General features: G+C 38.0%; 2 protein-coding genes across 6 annotated transcripts in view; both read right to left on the bottom strand.

Moving 5' to 3' along the window:
- The window catches only part of LOC113205762 (microtubule-associated protein futsch), a 130,959-nt gene extending 130,301 nt beyond the window's left edge, over positions 1-658 (bottom strand). The window contains exon 1 of the mRNA XM_026421511.2: positions 387-658. The gene's annotated coding sequence lies outside the window, so the exon portion shown is untranslated. The remainder of the gene's footprint in view (positions 1-386) is intronic.
- A 293-nt stretch (positions 659-951) lies between these two features.
- LOC113205763 (pericentrin-like) lies at positions 952-20,632 on the bottom strand. Of its 5 annotated transcripts, none has more exons than XM_052265344.1 (37): positions 20,405-20,631; positions 19,770-19,910; positions 19,570-19,690; positions 19,346-19,485; positions 19,092-19,274; positions 18,912-19,004; positions 18,485-18,606; positions 18,205-18,403; positions 11,599-18,127; positions 11,359-11,519; positions 11,105-11,272; positions 10,514-10,564; positions 10,086-10,190; positions 9,850-9,996; positions 9,638-9,775; positions 9,050-9,550; positions 8,818-8,970; positions 8,454-8,576; positions 7,924-8,064; positions 7,678-7,824; positions 7,244-7,564; positions 7,030-7,164; positions 6,805-6,948; positions 5,709-6,726; positions 5,525-5,631; positions 5,347-5,386; positions 5,199-5,238; positions 4,963-5,119; positions 4,778-4,888; positions 4,621-4,686; positions 4,325-4,483; positions 4,102-4,242; positions 2,960-3,238; positions 2,694-2,878; positions 2,462-2,604; positions 2,244-2,376; positions 952-2,145 (listed from the first exon to the last, which is right to left on the bottom strand). In XM_052265344.1, the coding sequence occupies exons 1-37, from the start codon at positions 20,450-20,452 to the stop codon at positions 2,037-2,039; spliced, it is 12,699 nt and encodes a 4,232-aa protein (XP_052121304.1). In that variant the 5' UTR covers positions 20,453-20,631; the 3' UTR covers positions 952-2,036. The 5 variants fall into 5 exon arrangements, with proteins under 5 accessions (XP_052121304.1, XP_052121305.1, XP_052121307.1 ...); XM_052265345.1 differs by having other exon boundaries at positions 4,627-4,686; XM_052265347.1 differs by lacking the exon at positions 8,454-8,576 and having other exon boundaries at positions 20,405-20,632.
- Between the last annotated feature and the right edge of the window lie 337 nt (positions 20,633-20,969).

Here is a 20,969-nt window from a genome sequence, read left to right as displayed (position 1 = left end):
CCCGCCCCCGGGGCCCCAGGGCGCATGCGCCAATTCCAGCTGACATGTCCGAGGCCCCTCAGCTGTTCTGACCCGACCCTCCTCGCTCTGCGCGGTCTGCTGGCCCGGCCTGCCTGGCCGCATCCCCCTCACCGGCCACCCAATCTGTGCCGATCACAGCCGCGGCCCGTGCCCCTGACAATCCCGATTGTTAAATCAAATTAAACGAGACAACGACTCCCCCGGGCCGGTACTTCCCTCCCAGAGAGGGCCACATGCACCAGCGGACGACGTGGGGATAGCCAGCGCACTCGCATACTGTACTTTGCGCACAAACACACATCCACACGCACACGCACACAACCCTCGTGGTCATGAATACTGATCACATATGCACAAATAGTTACCTTTTTCTAGAGAGCCGGTAGGAAGCGCCGGGCCACGGCCTGGACGGGTCGGCGCTGCGCTGGGCTGCGCTGGGGTCGACCCGGAGCCTGCCTTGGACCTGCTCGGAAAGCGAGCTGGTGGCGGTCCTGAACTGGGCACGCTGGGTGGCTGCAGCAGTGGCGGTGCGGTGTGCTGGACCTGGAGGAGCTTCAGCAGTGCACTGGGCTGTCTGCTGACGCCTGCCTCTGTGCGTCCGCAACGGTCGTCCCCCTCTGCCGTCGCCCGGCGAACTGACTGAGGCAGGGCAGGGCCGGGGCAGGGCCGGGGGCCCGAGGGTGGGGAGGCGCCGCTGTGCGGTACGGTGCGGTACGGGCCATGGGGTAGGGCGTGGGAGCATGGGGAGGGGACGGCGCTGGCGCTACAGACATCGGCACACAGGCGTCGGCATGAGCCCCGAAGCGACGCTCGGCTGCCTCCAGTGAGCGGCAGAAACAAACGGCAACGTCCGGCGGGTGGATCAGCGCCAAATGCTGTGTCGGATCGTAATGAGAGCTTCAATTACGAAATGAGAATTTGTAGAGGAAATATAGCTGATGCACATAATTTATTTTACATAAATCAGTCAGTACATGGATCAAGTTTGTGTCAAACTCAAAGTAGTCCAGCTGACCCTGAATAAAAGTAAACACATTTGAAAAGGAAGTTGACAGATAAAAAATCAAACATCTCATTTAAAATCAAAAACGTTCAGCTGGAAAAATTAGCAATACAAATTCAATTTCTGTTGAGGTATGTTGGTATATTTACAGTTGGTAAAAGTCTCCCAGGTGCAATAGAACACAAATTCAAATTTAAATTACATTTGCATAGAAAGTACATAATCTAAAGTACAATTTTAAAACTTGTCTGAAATTAAAGGCACAGATAAAAAGATTTCAGAAAGTTCATTAACACGTTGAGTGCGGCGGGGGTATGCAATATGTTATTAGGCCCAACCGTGTGGGTCACGTCGCACTCAACGTGTTAATCAATTAAGTTACAATAGTGAAGAATACTCTTAAAACTATTTCTACAGGTACTCTATTTTCATCACAATGCAGCCTTACAATGCTTGTTTATACTAGAACTAAATTAAACTGAATTCTTCTGGTAATACATAATACCGTACATTTAGTAGATAGAAATTTCAGTTATACAAATGCAGTCAGGCATACTCAAAATAAGACAAACAAAACCACATACAAGGAAAATAATCCAAATATATATAAATATAAAAAAATGTTTGTTGGTAGTTGCTTAAATGTGCAATTATCTAGATTAGATTTAAGTATCACAACACCTTATGAAAACTCAAAGTAGTCAAGTACCCCCACAAAAATGTCTACTGTTATCTATTTTATTTTAATTACTGTATGGCTGGACTATGGCAACAGACAAAATTAAAGTCATGCCTGCTATGAGCATTTAATTGCAACAACAGTACAAGAAATAAATGGCAGGTAACATGTAAAGTAATACTTCTTTACAAGTATAAAGCACTTTGGTGGGCTACTACATTATAACATGGAACTAAGAAGACTAGCAGGCGCAGATATTGCATACATACATTTTTCTTAATTGCCTAGGTTGAGGATCAAGAACAGAAATAGTGCAAAACAACTGCAATTAATTTACTTTGGTGGATTTAATAATAATGCATCAAATCGCTGCTGTACCAAATTAAAATTTGATACACATTCAGAGAGACTATTAGATGGGCCTCTGCTGCTTGTAGAGAGCCTGTAAACACAAAACACATACAAATTTTAGTTGAAGAAAAATTTTAACATGTGTAGATAGAACAGTCTTATCCTTTAACCCTGGCCTCATTCACAAACCTTGGATACTGTGAGCTTGATAAATGTTGAGTCCTAAGTTGACGAGGTCTTTCCAAAGTAGGAGGGGACTGAGAGAGACCACTGCGCATCTCCTCTGTTGGTATGTGGGTGGCAGTAAAGAGTGAGCTATGGCCTACACAATGGATAGATAAAAGTCAATACCGTCCGTGAATTTTCTAGTTAATAAAGTAAACAACATTGTAATGATTTAAAAGAACCTTGAGGAATAGATGAAGTTGAAAATGCACAGTGAGAAACAGTCTGCTGCACTACTACACCACAGCCAATACGTTTACCACGAAGCCATCTCTCAACCATAAATTGCATCCGATGAACAGCCATCATCACCATCACAACAGATCTGCAAAAGTTTGATTTGAGTCCAGATTAACTGAGCCAAGAACAACTCAGTTTCCAATAAAAACAAAACATACTGTGCAAAATACTGACCTAAACCTTCTGAGAGGATTACGCTTTAAAACTTTGTTATTTTCAATTGAGTTTGCGAGGTAATGTGATGTTAGTGATTTTGATTCATTTAGTCCACTAATCACTGAAAGAAGATACCGTTTTTGCCACACCAAAGCTTTTCTGTAGCTCTGCATACGAAGGTATCGTCCGAAAAGGTGGCTTACCTGAGGGATGACATTTACTTAGTAGAAATTTAATAAAACTAAAGCTGTAGAGGTAACAGCATTTATTACATAGATACTAACCCTTTCTTCTACATCAGAATCGGAACAGAGCATATGCTTTTGCTTGGCTTCATTTAAAGCCAGTAGCAACATCTTTTGCTCAGCTTCCCACTCAGCTTTTTCTGCAGCAAACCGTGCATTGGCTACCTCAAAACTTTCATTACTTCGTTTCTCCGACAACTGTCCCTCGAGTTGAGCAATTCGTCGTCGCAATTTTCTATGCTCTTCAGTAAGATCTTCCATTTGTTTTGCCATTCTCACATTTTCTTCTATATGCTCCTCAAGAAATGTGTTCATATTCTAGGGAAAAGTAACATGATAAATTTTCATTACGTAACTTTGATTGAAAGAAAATCAAAATAGGTAAAACAGAAATTAGAAGTTTTACAACATTAAAAAACAATAATCTTGCAGGCCGCTCTCTTGGACGAACGCAAGAGAAATCATATTACGTAATTTCTCGAATATAGGTCGTTTAAAACCTGGCGGGTGGACAGTTGAAGATGTCTTTCCGGCGTCAGTCTACTTAACACCACGCTGACATTGCCTAATTGCCTCTTGGCACGAAACCGAGATGGATATATTTAGCCAATGTCGTTTGCCAAATTTGGGGCGTGGCCACATAGTGGTCAGACCCTGGCTAGAGGAAACAGCGACACGGTAACTACCGAATCTCCCGCACACACAGCTTGTAATCTTGGACTAAGTTGCAGTCAAAGGGCGGTATAGCAAAACGAGGCACACGGACTCGCGAAAGTCCTATCCTGCCATCGCATGGGTGGCCGCTCACAGAAGCCCGCGTCCCACTTAGGGGTTTAAATCGCATCTGGTCGCACCGTTCAAAATATAGACTTCAGATTTTAATACTTTGTTAAGGAAGGATGAAACTTAACTTGTACATCCCATTTTCTCCAAATGTTAACTGGCTGGAATACTGATGAGCGCTAAATTTACCCATCTCTGTTGCCAGGAAGCAATCAGGCAATGTCAGTGTGGTTTTAACCAGACTGACAACTGACAAGAAAACACCTTTCACTGTCTGCTCGCCAACTTTCAAATTAATTAAGCGACCAAAATTCAAAAATACATATGATACATTTCATCATGCATCGCACGACGCACGGTCAAGGGCGGGGGACTGGAGCTCCCTCTCAAACACTGACCTTTAATCTCTCAACGAATGGAGCATGATTTTTAAGTTGGGTGTCTCTGTCCTTAGCAAATTCGTCATGAGCAACATGAAGTTTCTGGTTCACAGCAGCAAGCTCTTGACGAAGCATTACACATTCTTGCTGAGTTTCAGCCTGGAGGGAGATAGAAATTTATTACAGTATACTGAATACAACAGGAATAAATGAATCATAATCATCCTGAAATTTTTCATACATGTAATGTTTGAAGTTGATCAATTTTTCGCCTATGCTTTTCTTCAGTGACAGCTCTCCTACGACTTCTTTGAATTTCTACCTCCTGCAATCGTCTTAGTTGCTTTTCTGCTGCTTCTTTCTCCAAACGCAACTTTGTAAGTTCAGATTCCTCATAATACTGCAAATAATAATACCTTAATTGAAGCAATGTTTTATCAAAATGTCTAATGAATGCTGTATCAAAATCATAGCAGAATAATTCTTTTCTGATATAAGTTTTCTGATTTAGTTCGCAAGGTAAAGCATAATACACACCCGTACCTGAAGTTTTTCATTTACTGGACGATGGCCAGTTGAATTTGCATCAGTACAAACCAATCCCTACAAATATTTTTAGAGAATACATGTACAAAATCTTAAAAACCCTTGGATAATTATCTAAATGAAAGATACTGTGGGAATTAAAACTGACCTGAGCTTCCTTCAAGTCAGCTAAAGAAGATTTTTGTTTGAATTCAGACTGTAATTGTAATCGAAGAGCATTTTGATCATCTAGAGCCTCTGAGAGTTTAACTCGCATCTCCTAAAATTAAAGAAAAACGTAACAATTACAAAATTCAGCAAACAGAGCAATAGAATTATTTTGAAATACTAAACCTTAATCAAATCACAATCTTGTTGCTGCAAAGTGTAATATTGAGCACGCTCAGCTTCTAACTGAGTGTTTAATAGCTGGAAAGAATCTTTCATTCTGCTCAACTCATCTTCAAGTTGGTGAATCCTTTCCTGAGCATATATGACCTCTTGGGTCAATCTATCCAGAGAGGAGAAAAATTTGTGATTATTATTAATATTTTACTTTATTGATAGGTCTAATTTCTATTTTCTGTTACCTAGATTCCACCTCAGTACTCAAACTTTTCTCACTCAAGCCTAAGAAGAGAGAGAGAGATATATATTTATATATTATATGTATATAGTCAGGGAGTTTTTGAAAGAATTACAAAAAAAAAACAACGACAATGAATACTAAGTTCTTACCACGTCCGTTTGGAGTTTGCTTTATCACAGGCACACTTGGCTGTAAGATAAGTACAGGTTAGAATATGTATTTTTAACAGAATTTTTATCTTTCCCTTTTTCAAACAACATATTTGAGTATGAGTGTTCATCGGAGTAAGTGTACTGTACCAATGCAAAAGGGACATAGAGCACTTACATTTTTACTGGATGGGTCTATTGTTTCCAATAAAGAATGATCTAGCTGTACTGATACATGCAATTCATGCTGCACAAGTCCAGTGAGATCTTCAAGAGATTCAGATTCTGTAAATTGTATGAAGACATTTCAATACCGTATTTTAATATCTAATAACAAGAATAGGAAATTGAACTAAACAAACCTTTCAGAGGAACGTTTTCTGGCGGTATTTCATTAATGTCAATTTCTGTTAAAGTCAATTTGTTAAATGGGCCATCTCCTGCACCAGTGAGATCAGGTCTGTGAAATTGTCTCTGCAATTTAAAAAGAGTCTGACGATCTTCTTCTGCTAACCCAGAAGTATCATGTATACTTTTGTGAATGTTCTTCAAAGCTTTTCGTAGTGAAAAGAGTTCTTGCGAGAGGGCATTATTTTGCATCTTACTCTCACTTATTTCAGTACTTTTTGACACCAGTGATTTCTGGGCTTTGTCTCTAGATGCATTCACCCCATGCATTTCAATTATAAGTTGTTTCATATCAGAAAGTTCTTTACATACTTCAAAATTTTCTTCTTTAAGCACAGCATTGTCATGTGAAAGTTGCTCAATTTGCTTTTGTAACAAACTACGATCCAGAAACGAGTCATCAACACGTCTTTTAAGTTCTGAAATTTCCCTCAAATGTTTATTTCCTTCAGAATGTTCAGCTTTGTCCATGATCTGCATATTTTTCACTTGATCCTCAAGAGACTTGCATTTCTCTTCCAGAGAGGAAGCTCTATTTTTAAACAACAAAAGCTCTTCTTTAAGAGCTTCAGCGAACTTTTTCTCAGCATCTAACTTGTGTGCCAGAGAAGTTGCTTCTCTAATAGGAGTACTGAGTTGATTTTTAAGTGCAACACACTCCATATTGAGTTGATTCATTTCAGTGCGCATCATGTTGTTTTCTTTCTCCTTTTCCAAAACACTTTTTTTAGCCTCAATTAGATCACTTTCTATTCTGCTCAGCAGTTTTTTTGAACTTTCTTGCTCTAGTTTATCTAAAGTTGTCATAAGAGATTGTTTTTCTTGCTGCTCACGCTGTAATATTTTTTCAAACTCAGATTGTTTTAACTGATATTCTCCCTCCATTTCAGACCTGATTGACTGGCATAACTCTCTTAGCTCAACAATCTCCAGTTTAGCTGCTTCTAGCTCGTTCTGAACAACCCGCAGAGCCTGCAAACAAGAGATATTACGTATGTAGATATTTACTAAATATTAACCGCTGACATAATGATAGGTAACACAAATTACTTGATTGTTTTCTGGTGAGGACCGGTTAGGAGATCTGGCAATTTGTTTGGCTTCTTGTACTTTACGTTGCAAGCTAGTGAGAATTGTCTGAGTGGCACAAACTTCATTTCTAAGGCGCTGAATCTCAGACTCTTTCGCCTTGAGCTGGACCCAAATAAAGTAATTAATTAATGAAAAATACACAAGACGAAACAGAACACAGAAATATTGATGTTACAAATGTACCTCAGAAACATCTTGGCAGGGTTTTACAGAAAGTACTTCCTCATCCTTTTCTTGAACACTAAATGTATTTGCCTGAACTTGGTTCAATTGTTCTGTGAGCTGTGCAACCTCAAGACCTCTGTCATCATACAATTTCTGCGGAGAATTTTTAATTGAATTAAATTTGAAGTACTCTTTGGAATCATTTTAATTAACATGAACTTAAAAGCAATACCTTTAAAGTTTCGTGTCTTTCTCTGAGATGTGCAAGTTCTTCTTCTAGGATTGATATTCCTTCCAATTTTTTCTCACATTCTTCCAAACTCTTGTTTTTTATATGCATTTCAGAAATAAGATTGGCATTGTCATTTAATTTTTTTGTTAAGTCTTCAATTTCCTTAGTCTTAGCTTCAAGCTCTTGTTCAAGGCTTGCCACCTGCTTTTCACAACTAGCAAGACTTGACGTATCAAAAGTTCCAGTTGTAGAACTTAGGGTCTCTGATGCACTTTGACTATTTGAATTTTGCTGGGACTGTGGAGTTGACTGCATCTCAGACTAGAATTAGTTCAAAAACCACAAGTGTAAATACATATTCCACACTTAAAGAAGTCATTATATTTTATAACAAGGGGGGGGGGGGGGATTAAAATTAGTCAACAGTAACACACCAAAGTGTCCTCTAATGGAATAGGTTTCACGCTGACATCTGTTCCGGGATGTAATTCCTCTCCATTGTTCTCAAGGGAAGTCTGATGAGCAATAAATGAAAGAGGGGTATCATTTGGCCGCGGTTCACTTTTTCCAAGGGTGCTTTCCTGTTGGATATTCAAATAAATATTTCAGTAAAAGTAATTCTCTGAAGCACTCATCCCAAAATTTGAAAGAATCAAACATGAATGGATCATAAAACATACATTAATCACAGGTATAGGTAGGCTTCTTCTTAGTTCCATAACAGGGGATAAGGCAACATGTGCACGTACTTTCTCAGATTCACAATATTCAAATTCTACGGTAGTGCTAGGTGTTACAACATAGTGACTACTCAGCTCCATCTGAAAATGATAAGAAGTGCGGGATCTACAATTACACCAAAATACAACAGTAACAGAAATTGAAAGGATGAAAAATTGATATAAAGCAAGTTTTGTAAAACTCAAAAGAACTAAAGCTCATAAGGATTGAACAAAGCTGAGCTAAAACAGGAGACAAGTTATAACATGGCATTGGCCTGAATCTCTTTGAGAGAAAAGGAAGACAATAATGGCAAACAACAATAGGACTCTGAGTAAAGATTTGAACAGCCTTCTAGAAGGCATGCAAAAAATATCTCAAAGTAAAGCACATTTGATTCCTAATACAGGATGTAGTTTAAGATTTCTTAAAGCATAAATTGTTATGAGCACATGTATTATATTGTCAGTAATGCACACATTTGTTTTACCTGCTTGGTCAAATGATGGACTTGTTGTTCTAATCTGTCAATATCAGCATTTTTGTCAAGCAGCATTGATTCAACAAGGGCAGGTATGGAAACATGCATATCATCTTTTTCTGAAAGCAGTGCCTAATAAAATGTAAAATAAGAGATAAGGGTTAGATGTATACATCTACATAGCACACAAAAACAGGGTAGTAAATAAACAAAGATGTGGTTAAGATTATAAATACAGTGAGCAATTATTGTAGGTACTTTGTGCCAAAGCTTGGTGAAGTCAACACTTTTTCAAACATGCAAATGAACTGAAAGAAAGTCATGGTCATGAAGCAAAAGTACTCCTAAAATCATTAAAACCTATACAACTAACCTGAAGCTTATTTTTGTCAGCACTTAGCTTAGATATCTGAGACTGCAGTTGAGCAGCAATATTGCGTTCAAGCTCAGCGTTATTCTTTATATCCGCATCCCGTCCTCTTAATTCATTTTCAGCACGGCACAAGGCTGCTCTTAGACTTTCAACCTGTAAATGTCAAAAACTTGTAGATACTGTAGACTTTTGGCAACTTTGGTAACAAATGAAGTAAATTTTGTACACAAACCTGCTTTTCTCGAGCTTCTAAATTTTCTGAATAACTACTTATCCCACTTCTTAGATCCTCTATTTGACTTTGCATTTCGGCTGTGGCCTCAGTGAGCTTTACATCAGCTTTCCTTCTATGATCTTCGAGTTTCGCTTGTAGTGAGGATGAAAGGTGCATTTGCTCTTGGAGTCTATTGACTAGAGCTTCTTTTTCAGCTTGCAAGTCATCCACTTGCATATCCAACTCACGTATTTTTTTAAGAACTGCATCATCAGCTCTTGCATGTCTTTGCCATTGGTCCATAACTCTTGAAACTTCATTGAAAGGTAAAACTAAACAAGAATCTGATTGCTGAGAAGCATCTTTCTCAGCAGCTGCACGAATAGCTTCAATTGTTTCTCGAACAGATACATCCTCTGATGGTGAACTCAAACAAGGGCTGGCTGGTAGTGTGCTATTAACATATGCACATTCTAATTCTCGTGTGTGTAACTCAAGAGACGCAGTTAGGTCTTGCAGCTACAAAAATCAATGGCATCACAAAAAATACAGAACAAAGCAGCAATGGATATATCCGAGGATATATCGGACACATACAACCTTTACCTGAATTTTCATTTGTTCTATGAAGCTTGGATCACCTAGCTGCTCTGCCAAAGCCTGGTGTTTACTGAGTTGTTCTTCCAATTGACTAATTCGTTCAACAAGTCTGCCATCATTGGTACAAAGCTGCAGCTGCTCCATCTATCAAAAAACAAATTTACTATAGCCTTTCAAAAATCCAAGCAGCTGTAAATATTTTCTTGGTAATAACTTACTTCTTGAGCAAGCTCTAGCTGAGTACGGCCTTGTTGTTCAACCATTTGACGAAGAGCATCATTTTGCGCTGACACAGTTGCTGCTTCCTCAGCTTTGGTAGCTACTTGGCATTCTAAATCACTTATTATGTCTCTTAAGGTCCAAATCTATTAATTAAACATACAGTATATAAATATCATGCAAAAACAATAACATTAACATCACCAAGGAAAATAAGTTTAGTTTAATTGAATACCTTTTCAACAGCTTGTTTGTGCTCAGCACTCAATTTTTCTAGCTTTTCTTGTTTGTCCTGAAGTATAGCCTGACTCTCTTTCAATTGACCCTCTAAAGACTCTACCTATAAAACACAAATGGCAATAAAATTGAATTACTAAAATTTCAAAATGTGTATCAATATAAAATTAGATAGATAAAATCACACTAGATACACACACACATTCACCATTCACAACAACATTTAGTCACATATCTAAAAACACAGTTTTGCCGCAACTTTCAAGTACACTCACTATGAAGCTAAAAGAAAGAGCTAAAATAAATCAAACAGAGAAGAACCACAAAACCACAAACAAGCACTTCTGCTCCCATTAGCTGAGAATCAATCCAAGGCATCTAGTACTTACAAAACAAATAGAAATAGAGAGATGTGTCACAACTTACAGATATTGAAGTGCCAAGGTGCTTCAGGTGCATGCATATTTCACGGGTTGACTGTCAGTGCACAAAGATACAACTTTTAGTTAAGACTATGGATCAGCAAAACAATGACATAAAAAATTGGACAATTCTTTTGAACACATGTTTATTTATGTTTATGATATCTGTTCTCTGTTATCAAATGTTTTCAAAGACACATTAAAATTTTGTCATGGAAAATTAATTTTACAAAACTATGAACCTGAATCAGTCCGTATGAAACACAAAGATAGATAAGCCAAGATCAGTGTCCAACCCGTCAACCGCAGTCAACAAAGAAATAGTACAAGTTTTGTTGACTACACAAATAAACCTGTTGATTGTCATTTTGCATAAACCCATTTTCCAGTAACTAGACCCACCTTAGCACAAGGTTAAAAGACTGTGCCACCTTCTTCAAGAGAGGAAACAAGCAAATACCCATTCAAATTATTGGTGTTAGATCCATGAAAAAAATGGCTTAGAACAAGTGAGTGCATTACAGAAGGTGATGAAGAAATTTGTATCCCAATCAGAACTTTGAGTGAAAGACAAGTGTAAGGAAAAAGAGTATACCTCATGGTTCATAAGTTGATGAGAGCTCCGATCGCGGTCTTTGTCCCGAACCAGTTCATGCAAGCGCTTAATTTCTTCAACATAATCATCACGTTCTTGTTCTCGTTCTGCTGCTTGTTCATCCATGAATGCCCTAGTTGCCCGCAGCTGTTTGTCTACTGCTTCAACCTTTAAAAGAATAAATCCATAAATATAAAAAAAATAACAAAATGTGTGGTTGCAATTTTACATTGCTAAATATGAATAGGCCAAACCTGTTGTTGCAAGTCTTCATGTTTATGCCTAGAATCTTCTGCCAAACGTTCCCAGTCACGACACAATTCCTCTACAATGTGGGGCAAATGTTGACTTGAATTTGGAGATAATACTCCAGACACTTCTTCAGTATTACTAGTTCCCAAGAGAAGAGATCGAGCTGTAAAAGAGGGAGCATGATAGATTTGATACATACTACATTTGTAACCGTAATAAGGTAATAGTGTGTTACAACTAACCTTTATTTTGCAATTCTTCAACGGTGGTTGCACGAGGACTGCTTGGAAAGTCACATGTCATTGATTGCTCGCCTTCTCCATATCCTTCAGCAACCACCTCAGCTTGGTGGCGTGCCTCTTGCTCCAAACTATTAAGACGCTGGCGAGTGGCTTGAAGCTCAGCAAATGACTTTTCTTGTTCTTCACATAAAATTTTCAACTCATTCTGAAGCCCTTCATTTTCTCTCTGAAGTCGTGCAATAGTTTGGAGAGCATCTGATAGTTTTCCAGATTGATCGCCCGAAGGTGATTCTTCATTAGATAGATTGGCACATGATTGTTTTGATGAGACAGAGGGTAGAGCAGGCTTTGATAAGGCATATAATGCTGCAGAGTCACTGCGTAACCGAGCTAAACATCGATCAAGCTCTTCTTGGAAATTCAATGAGGCATCTCGCATGCTACAGTTTAAACCAACACTTTCAAATAAAGATCCATCATCAATTAAAGATAGGATGCCAGAAACATCAGGTGCAAAATGCACCCGTTTAACACAAGACGACAAGCGCCTCCCTCGAGCTGGTGTTGCTACTATGATGGGCATTTCATCTTCACTAGCAGTGGAGTCTCTTTGACTGACATCACATGATTGGTTCAACATGACACTATTGTCATGGTCTTGGTGAGTGACAGTCAGAATGTCATCATCTCTCCCTGCTTCTAGCTTCACTAGTTCATCCATTAAAGTGTTATTGAAGTCATCTTCCCATGACACAAAATATCGAACCAATTCTGCCACCACATCACGTAAGGTTGCAGCAACACTTCGAAGACAGTCGCGTTCTCTATAGAGTTTATCTAAATCTTCAGCAGTAATAATAGCATGTTTAGACTGTTTCTTACTTCGAGCCAATGACAACTGCGATGCATGCTTTGCATTTAGTTCTGATATCTTAGCTTCATATTCTGTTTGCATATTCATCAATTTTTCATGATACTTTGAGGCTAATTTTTTCTCTAACTGCTGTAGTTCAGGAGGCTTATCGTCAACATTAGTATTATCATCAAGAAGTAGCTGAATTTGCTTCTCAAGTGCCTGGACAATATCACCCCGTGCTTCTACTAACTGTAGTTGGAAACGTTTTTCACAGTCTTTTTGGACACTTTCAAGTTTCATCTCAAGATCTTGATGTAAGATTTGCTGGTATTGGTCTACTTCATTGCATAACTTAACAACAATCTTCTCAAATGGTTCTTGTTGACTTTCCACCTGCGATTCAACCAACTTTAACAATTCCTGAAGACAATTCTGAAGTGATGATTCTTTATTATATCTCTCACTATCCAACAAATTTGTGAAGCTGCTTTTAATTAGAGGCTCTCCATCAGCTTGACTGGAATTACTTTTTGAAGGACTCCTAAAAGAAGCCAATTCTTTCTCATATTTATCAATGATTTGCTTCACTTCATCCTCATGTTTACTAACTAGTTGCACTTTAGTTTCATCAGCACACTTTTTAACAAACTCAAGGTATTCAGTATACTCTGCTTCCAACAATGTTCTCTTCTCTTCAACTGAGCTGTTAATTTTTTCCTGAATACTTTTCTGTTCTTCTATTTGAACAAGTCGTTCTTTGTTCAAAGCGGATTTCAAATCATTAATCTGACTTTCACATTCCTTGTCCTTTATTTGCATCTGACTTTCACACTCCTCTTTCATTCTATCACATTCCATTTCTGCTTTTTCCTTCAGTAAATTACATTTTTCTATGCGTAATGATAGCTCTTGAATTTCATTGTTTAATTCTTTAATCTTTGTATTTTTTTCATTATTTGATGAAATGAGAGATTGGACATCAGATTCATGTTTTGACCTCAAATTTGACATATCTTTTTCCAGTTTTGACATGTCTTCTTGATTTTGTCTAAGTTTTATTTTAAGGGCTGCAATTTGTGCAGAGCTTTCAGAATCCCTGCGTTTTAAAACATCAGCCATTCTCTTCAATTCATCTTCAAATTGGGATTGTGTCTGCTTATCATGTTGTTTCACATCACCTTTCTTATCACATTCCAATTGTTCCCCTGATGATAAGCTGTCTCTCTGGTGAACAGAAGACAGCTGTTGTTTTAAATGTTTAATTTCATTTTCAGCCTCCAAAAGTTTCTTATTTAGTTCAACTTCTTCATCTTTCATTTCTTGCATACGACTGGATTGAAGTTTCAATTCAGCTGCATGGCTCTCATTCATGTTACGAAGAAGTTCTTCTACTTTTCCTTCAAAAAGCTCCTTCTGAGCTTCTAATTCCCCTTGGTGCCGACTTTCTAAGGCTAGACGCAGAGTCTCAAGCTGCTCTCTATTTTCTAAAAACAGTTTTTCTACATCTACTGTAGGAGTCTGCTCTTCGATGTCCTTAAAACTGCTTTCTCCTAGTAAATCACAAAAATGAGATGGACCACTAGGAACAGCGCAATTAGATGATCCTGGCCCTGCATAGTACATCTCTGAGACAAGCTCTGACTCCGATGCAGAACTACAATCAGAAAGCTTACGACTGTGTTGGCTAAACACTTCTTCTGAGTAATGCTTCTCAAAATCTGCACATTTTTGTTCAAAATATGTGCGTAATTCTTCCATTTGTTTTTTGTGTTTTTCTTCCAGTTCTTTATGAAGCACACTTAAGGCAGTTTCATTAGGTTCAGAAGTTTCCCCCACATTTTGCTGTGTTAATAGAAGTCGAAGACGAGAAACTTCAGCCTTATGAGCGGCAGACATGCTTTCTATAGTTAGGCGATGTTCCTCTTTTGCTTTCATTAATTCATCATGTTGATTTTTTATACCACAATGAGTATTAAATTCTTTTGACATCTCTTGAACTTTTTCAAGCATCAAGTTGTGATTTGACTCACAAATAGAAAGGATTGATTGAAGTCCTGATGTCTGCATATCTAAAAGCTTTTCTCCTATTTCATGGGCCCTTGCAACCACATTTTCAAAATTATTGAGACAATCCGCATCATGTATAAGAATATCAAGCTCCGAGTCATTGAGAGTACAAGTTTTCCTTAGGTCGTCCACAAATAGAGAGAGTTGCTGACCCAACTCATTTTGAAGGGTCGATGATACCTTTTGGAGAGCTTTGTTGTAATTGGTAGATATGTGATGTTTCATAAACCGTAGTGATAGATTACTGCAAGACAAGTTAGGGCTTACTTCAGGTGGTTTAGTAAAGAATGATGGTAGCTGTTCCTGCAATTTGTGAATCGCTTTGATTCGAGTAAGATCACATTCAGCACGTACAGCATCTATTTCTTGTTGGTGCAATACTTGCAAGGCTCTCACACTACTTTCAGTTTTGATTCTCTTTTCTATTTCATCAAATTGCTGTTTAAACTTTTTCTCAGCAGCATGAAGTTTATCAGACATTTCTAGTCTTACTTTATTCTCCCTTATTGTTGCTACTCTTTCCATTTCAGCATGCAATAAAGTCATGGCTTGAGAGTGGACAGAATCCATCTCTTCCAGAATGTGTGAGATATTTTCACACTGACTGTCATCAGCAATACGTGAGGCTGAACTTTGTACTTGAGCAGCTTGTGCTCTTAGTTTCCACAACTTAACGGAAGCTTTTTGTTTAGAGAGCTCTTCTTGCAAATGTTCTTCCTGCTGCTGGAATCTTTTTTCCATTTCGCGCATTTCTGCTTCCAATGAGTAATGTGCCTCACAAATATCTTGAAAAGCTATCTGTTTATCTGCCAGCTGTCTAGTCAATAAATCAACATGCAATTGTAGAGCTGGTCCCACCTTGCTAACAATTGTTTGCTGAGTTTCAAGCAATAAAGATTGAAGTCGACGCAGTCCAAGAGCTTCAGACTGGAGGTAGCCACATACAGTTTTGTCCTCATCTTTCTGAAGCTTTACAATTAATGATTCACAATCAGAATTCATCTTGGTGATGATTTTGATCACTGATTCAATTTTTTCTAAAATACCAGGTTTGTGTGTGTTATCCTGTGAATGGCTTTTCTCTATTGGTGCACTTGAAAGTTCTTCAATCAATTGCCAAACTAAGTCAATCGGAGCAGTTGATTTCTCTTTGATGGACTCGTATATGGTTTCCAATCTCATCAATCGAGCTCGTACAACACTATTTTCTTTAAGAGACTTGTGTAAATCACTTGCAAGTGTGATGTGTTCTTTCCAAGACTCTTCCAATAATTTATTAGCTCTCTCTGAATTTTCAGCTAGCCTACAATTGTCAAATGAATACATTTCACATTCAAGTTTGACCTTCCTCAGGTCATTTTCCAGCATAACTTTTTCTTTGGCAATACAAGAAAAATCATTGATTAGATTTGCAACACTATCGATAGTATCAGAAGTCTGAGTAAAATTTTTGCTTTTCCGTAACACATTTCTCATTTTGTCTTCATAGTGCAATTCTTTTTCAACAAGTTCCTTGCGAAGCATTTCAATTGAATTCTTCAAAGTATTTCTCTCTTTGCTAAATATTGCTTCACATGTGCACCATCTCTTTTCAGTATCAATAGACTGGATCTGAGGTGGTGAACGATTGCACTTGACTTCACTATCAGCTTCAAAAAGCTGTGCTTGTAGTTCTTTTACATTAATTTTCAGCTCTAAATTTACTTTTTCTAGATCTTCACATCTTTTAAACCAGTGAGCTACAGCTTCTGATATTCTTGATACTCTTGCAGACAACATTGCTTTTGCAAAACTAGGAGGTAAATCCTTGACAGGAAACTTAACATCCTGAAGAGTTGTCTCACCTTCGGATGATTGAATAGAAGATTTTAAAATTTCCTGCAGGTTAACGACTTGATCTTTTAAGATTTTAATTTCCTCACCATATTTTGCTTTTTCTACAGAAAGTTCTTTTTCCAAAGCATGTTTTGAAGCAATAAGTTCTCTAACTTGTAAATTATAAGACTCGATCTCACTCCTCTGCATAGAAGTTTCATTATTCATTTTGCGAAGTTCTTGTATCTCTAAATCTTTTTTAGAGAGCTCATCTCTTAGTGCAGAAGAGCTATTTTCAAATTCTTCTTTAGCAATCTTTAGATGTTCTTTCACTATTTTCAACTGTGCCTCTGCTTCTTCCCTTTCTTTAATTAAGTTTATGTTTTTCTCTTGAAGTACTTCTATCTTTACCTCAAGAGATGTCACCTGAGACAAATACTCTGTTAATGAATCTTGCAACTGCTTCCTGTCTAGACTGCTTTGTTTATTTGCATCATCATCAGATAGTTGACCTTCACTACAAACACGTTCTTTGTAGTTTTCCTCTAAGGTTTTAATAGAGATATTGCTTTCCTGAATTTGTGAAAGCAGCTTTCCACAATCTTCTTCATACTTGCTCTTTTGAAGTATTAACTCTCTGTTTAGGTTTTCAATTTCGATTTTACACTTTGTTGACGTTTGTCTTTCACCCTCCAGGAGCATTTGAGAATTTTCCAAATCTTTTTGCAGGAAAGAAAGGCTTTTCAATTTCTCATTCAGGACTTCTGTTTCAACTCTGTAGGATTCAACCTGACTTTGCTCTCTACATAGCTGCTCCTTTAGTGATAGGATTTCACTTTGAAGAGCATTGATTTTTTGTTGATCAGCCTTCATTTTTAGTTTTGAACTCTGATCCAATTTTAAGGCTTGTGTCTTAATTTCTGAATTTTTTATTTGCATTTCCCTTACTTTAGAATTTGCATCTTCTATGCTTACACCATAGGCCTTACACCTCTCTTGCTCCAGTAATAATTGCTTACGGACATCTTCAAGCTGCTGTAATATATTGGTGGATTTCTGTCGCTCATCCATTAGCTGTTTGTGTAAAAACTCAATTTGAGGCTGGTGTAAGGTGCATGCTTGATCTATTTCTTTGAGCTGTTGCTCAAGCGACTCAATCTTTTCTCGGTATTCTTCACTTTTGTCCTCCTCTTCATTTAATTTTTCACCCAACTCCTGAACCTGTTGACTATACGTCCGACTCCACTGACGTTCTTCTTCAAGCTGTTGTTCTTGAATATTTAACAGTTTGTTTTTCTCTCTTAGCTCTGCTCTATATCTTTCAGCATCTCGCTTACTAGTATTAACCTCATTTTCATGAGACAACTGCTTCATGGCAAGCTCTTCCATTTGTCTTTGTTTCATTCGATTGAAATCCTGATGCATGTTGTGTAACTGCCTGTCATTTACTTTTTGTAGTTCTGAAATCCTTTGATTAAAATGCATCACCTCAGTACGGTGATTTGCCTCCATATGAACTATGTCCTCCGAGTGTTTAGCCTGCAGTTCATCAATCCTTTTCTTGTACTGTTCTAGTGTTTGGTGGCATGTAGCAATATCAGTTGCATATTCTTGTGTTTGACTCTGGAGTAGCTGGATCTTATCTCCTTGTTTCTTGCAAACTTCATTCTTGTCTTTCAACTGTACCCTTAAAACATGTACCTCTTTCTCCAATTCTAAAGCTTGTTTGGTACTTTCCTGCAATTTTTGATGAGCCAAACTTAACTTTTCTTCAAGACTTTGTTGTTCTTCCTAGAAAGACAAAATCCCTTTTAATTTGAATGTCGAGGAATATCGTAGAATGAAAAAAATATACAAGATATACGTACAAGTCTCTGATCCAGCTCATGCTGATCCCTGCAGACAGTCATTTGGGTTTCATATGCCAGTTTTATGGTAGATAGTTCCAAGTTTAAGTTTTCACATTCTTTCTGGGCAGCAGATAGTTGTTTCCTGAGGAAAGCTTCAGTCTCCTGAGCCTCAGTAATATGTTTGGTAAACAGTTTCTTGTCAGAATCATACTGGAGCCTAGACACAAAACAAAAATCATTTAGTTATAAGCAACAAGATACCTTACTGTCAGAGAAAAAAAAACTATCTATTGCTTACCTCAGATCAGTTAAATGTTTGAGATCTGATTCTTCTTTGGTCTTTGAAGCTGGTGGAGAAGCTGATGTACTCCTAGCTGCACGTTGTTGCAGCTCTTCAAGTGAGCTCATCAAATACTGCACCTGAATTACACATGAAGACCAAGACGTTATTACATTTTGAACAACAGTTATGATGTACATCAAATGAAGATTCATTAAAAAAAAAAAAAAGACGTTTGTGAGGATAGAGACCCTTCATGGTGCAAACCTAGATTTAGATAGATAGATAGATCAAAACATTGTTGAATAACCCCAGGTACTTTTGGATAGATAACAAAAAATACACACTGGGTGCCTCTTCACCACATTACCCTGGGCCACCCTTCCTCAAAACATAACAATGTAAAATTGCGACTTAACAAAATAATGTATCGCCTTGTGTGTACCTCTTTTGATGATTGAGCTTTGCAGAGATTCAATTCAGCAGTTTTTTTCTGCAACTGAGCCTCTTTGTCTTTCAGAGCATCTAGGAACTTGGTCTATGAAAAACAAAAATATAGAATTGTTAGAAAGCTGTGTCACTTCCTGTAGCACATGATGCTGAACCCAAATATGTGTAGAGCTACCTGCGGTTGTTGCATTTGCCGTTTAACAGCTTGAAGTTGAGTCTGGAGTGTGTGAACTTGTGTAGTAAGCTGACTTGCTTCCTGTTTTAACTCTTCACGATCAAGAACACTTTGTTTTAATGACTCAGCCAACTTGTTTATGTATTCATCTCTTTGACGCAATGCAGAAGCATGCTCTTGAAGCTGAAAGAAGTTTGGCTATTGAATATTTTCATAAGGCCAATGGTATGGCAGAGTACAATGCAAATACATACTTTTCTATTGTATTCAGCAATTGAAGCTTTGAAATCAACATCAAAACCAGATGAGAGAGGACCAATAGAGGCATCAATACAACTCATTTCCCTCACAGCATCTAATTCTTGGGTGACAGCTAGCAGAGCAGCTTCTTTCCCTGAAAGCAGAAGCAAAAGCAGGATGAAATACCAAAAAATTTATAGATTTATACCACAAAAAGAGTTGCTTCCAGCTTTGTTACCAGCTAAAATGTCTTCAAGATGCCTTATGCGGTCATAGAGCTGATCTGTGGACAATATTTGTCCAGATTTTTTTGAGGACTCATTAAGGCCATTAGAAACAGATTGCACATCATGTGGATCCTGAAATATGGTGAGTTCATTCAGAAACAAATCCAATCATAAAGGTTTCTTGTATAAAACAACTAGACTAGGTACCTACCTCTTCTGCAGTGGAATATATTGATGATTGTAAAGTGGAATCTGCAGTACCACTTGATTCCTTTTTATTTGGTGATAATTGTTGAATTTCATTTCTACTTCTCTGAGAAGTCCCACCTTCTTGAATGGAACCAGCCACATCCTAAAAGCAAAACAAAACACCTTGAAAAATAATGCATTTTAACTTCTGATTGAATCAATCAGCAAATACATAACAGAGTAATTGGGTACGAAATTAATTTCAAAGGACATCAATCTGATTCATCACGTGACTGCCTGAGGTATTGTAAACAACAATTGTCAACACTCACAAATTGATTGCACTAGATGTCAAGGGAGGAGGCTTACTTTGGAGTACCAAACCACCAAGAAGACTATATTTTTGGAATTTAAAAGCAGCCTGCATAATCGAAACTAGAAATATAGGCCAATAAGAATCCAACCTAAAAATAGATCCTGAACGGGTACGGGGATGAAAAGAAATGACTGGTGTCAAGTGATGATTTTAAAAGAGAACGCTAAAAAACCCACAGACGAAGTGTTAAGAGAAGAGTTCAACCACGTCAATGAGTCACACATCACGATAAGCCCTAAATACTTAATTTATTGGACTTCTCTCTGGACACAAACACTCACCTCTACAGCGGCTGGATTCTTCATATGGTGTTTTAATTGACCCTCCATGCTACCACGCGCTTATGGTGCCGCAAAGAAAAACAAATAGCTCCAATCTTTCCTTTCATTCATGGCCAATATCAATTGTGCAAGAGGTATGATCAAATTTCTCGGACAAACTTAGAAGTTTGTTGACAGCCAATACGTGCGGTGTGTTTTTCAACAGCAACCGTTTGTTCGACCCGTTCGTTTTGTCAATAAATGTTGCCAACACGCTCCATCTTAGTTTCGATCATGTGTGTACATTTTGACAGGCGAGGCGTCGTGTAGCCTGAATAACGTTTAATTTACTCAAAATCCGAATAGAGCGTTACAAACATATTTGAATCATTCCAATCTTTTCACAAAAGCACCATTGTTGTGTTGTTTATTTTTGCGTTGGCACTTTTGCTCTGTTGTGTTATTTTTCTTTACTTCTTCTGCTGCAGTCCGCCAAAAATGAAAGGAGAGAGTGACACCAAGTTTTCCGAAATGCGAGAAAATATGTCGGATTGTACAGCTGATGTAATTGAGCCCGAGTGGTGAG

Source organism: Frankliniella occidentalis, unplaced genomic scaffold, assembly GCF_000697945.3.
Source record: "Frankliniella occidentalis isolate FOCC.00 unplaced genomic scaffold, Focc_3.1 Scaffold26, whole genome shotgun sequence".
Classification (NCBI taxonomy): domain Eukaryota; kingdom Metazoa; phylum Arthropoda; class Insecta; order Thysanoptera; family Thripidae; genus Frankliniella; species Frankliniella occidentalis.
Note: the sequence above shows the minus strand (reverse complement) of the source record. Positions and strands in the feature narration are given on the sequence as shown.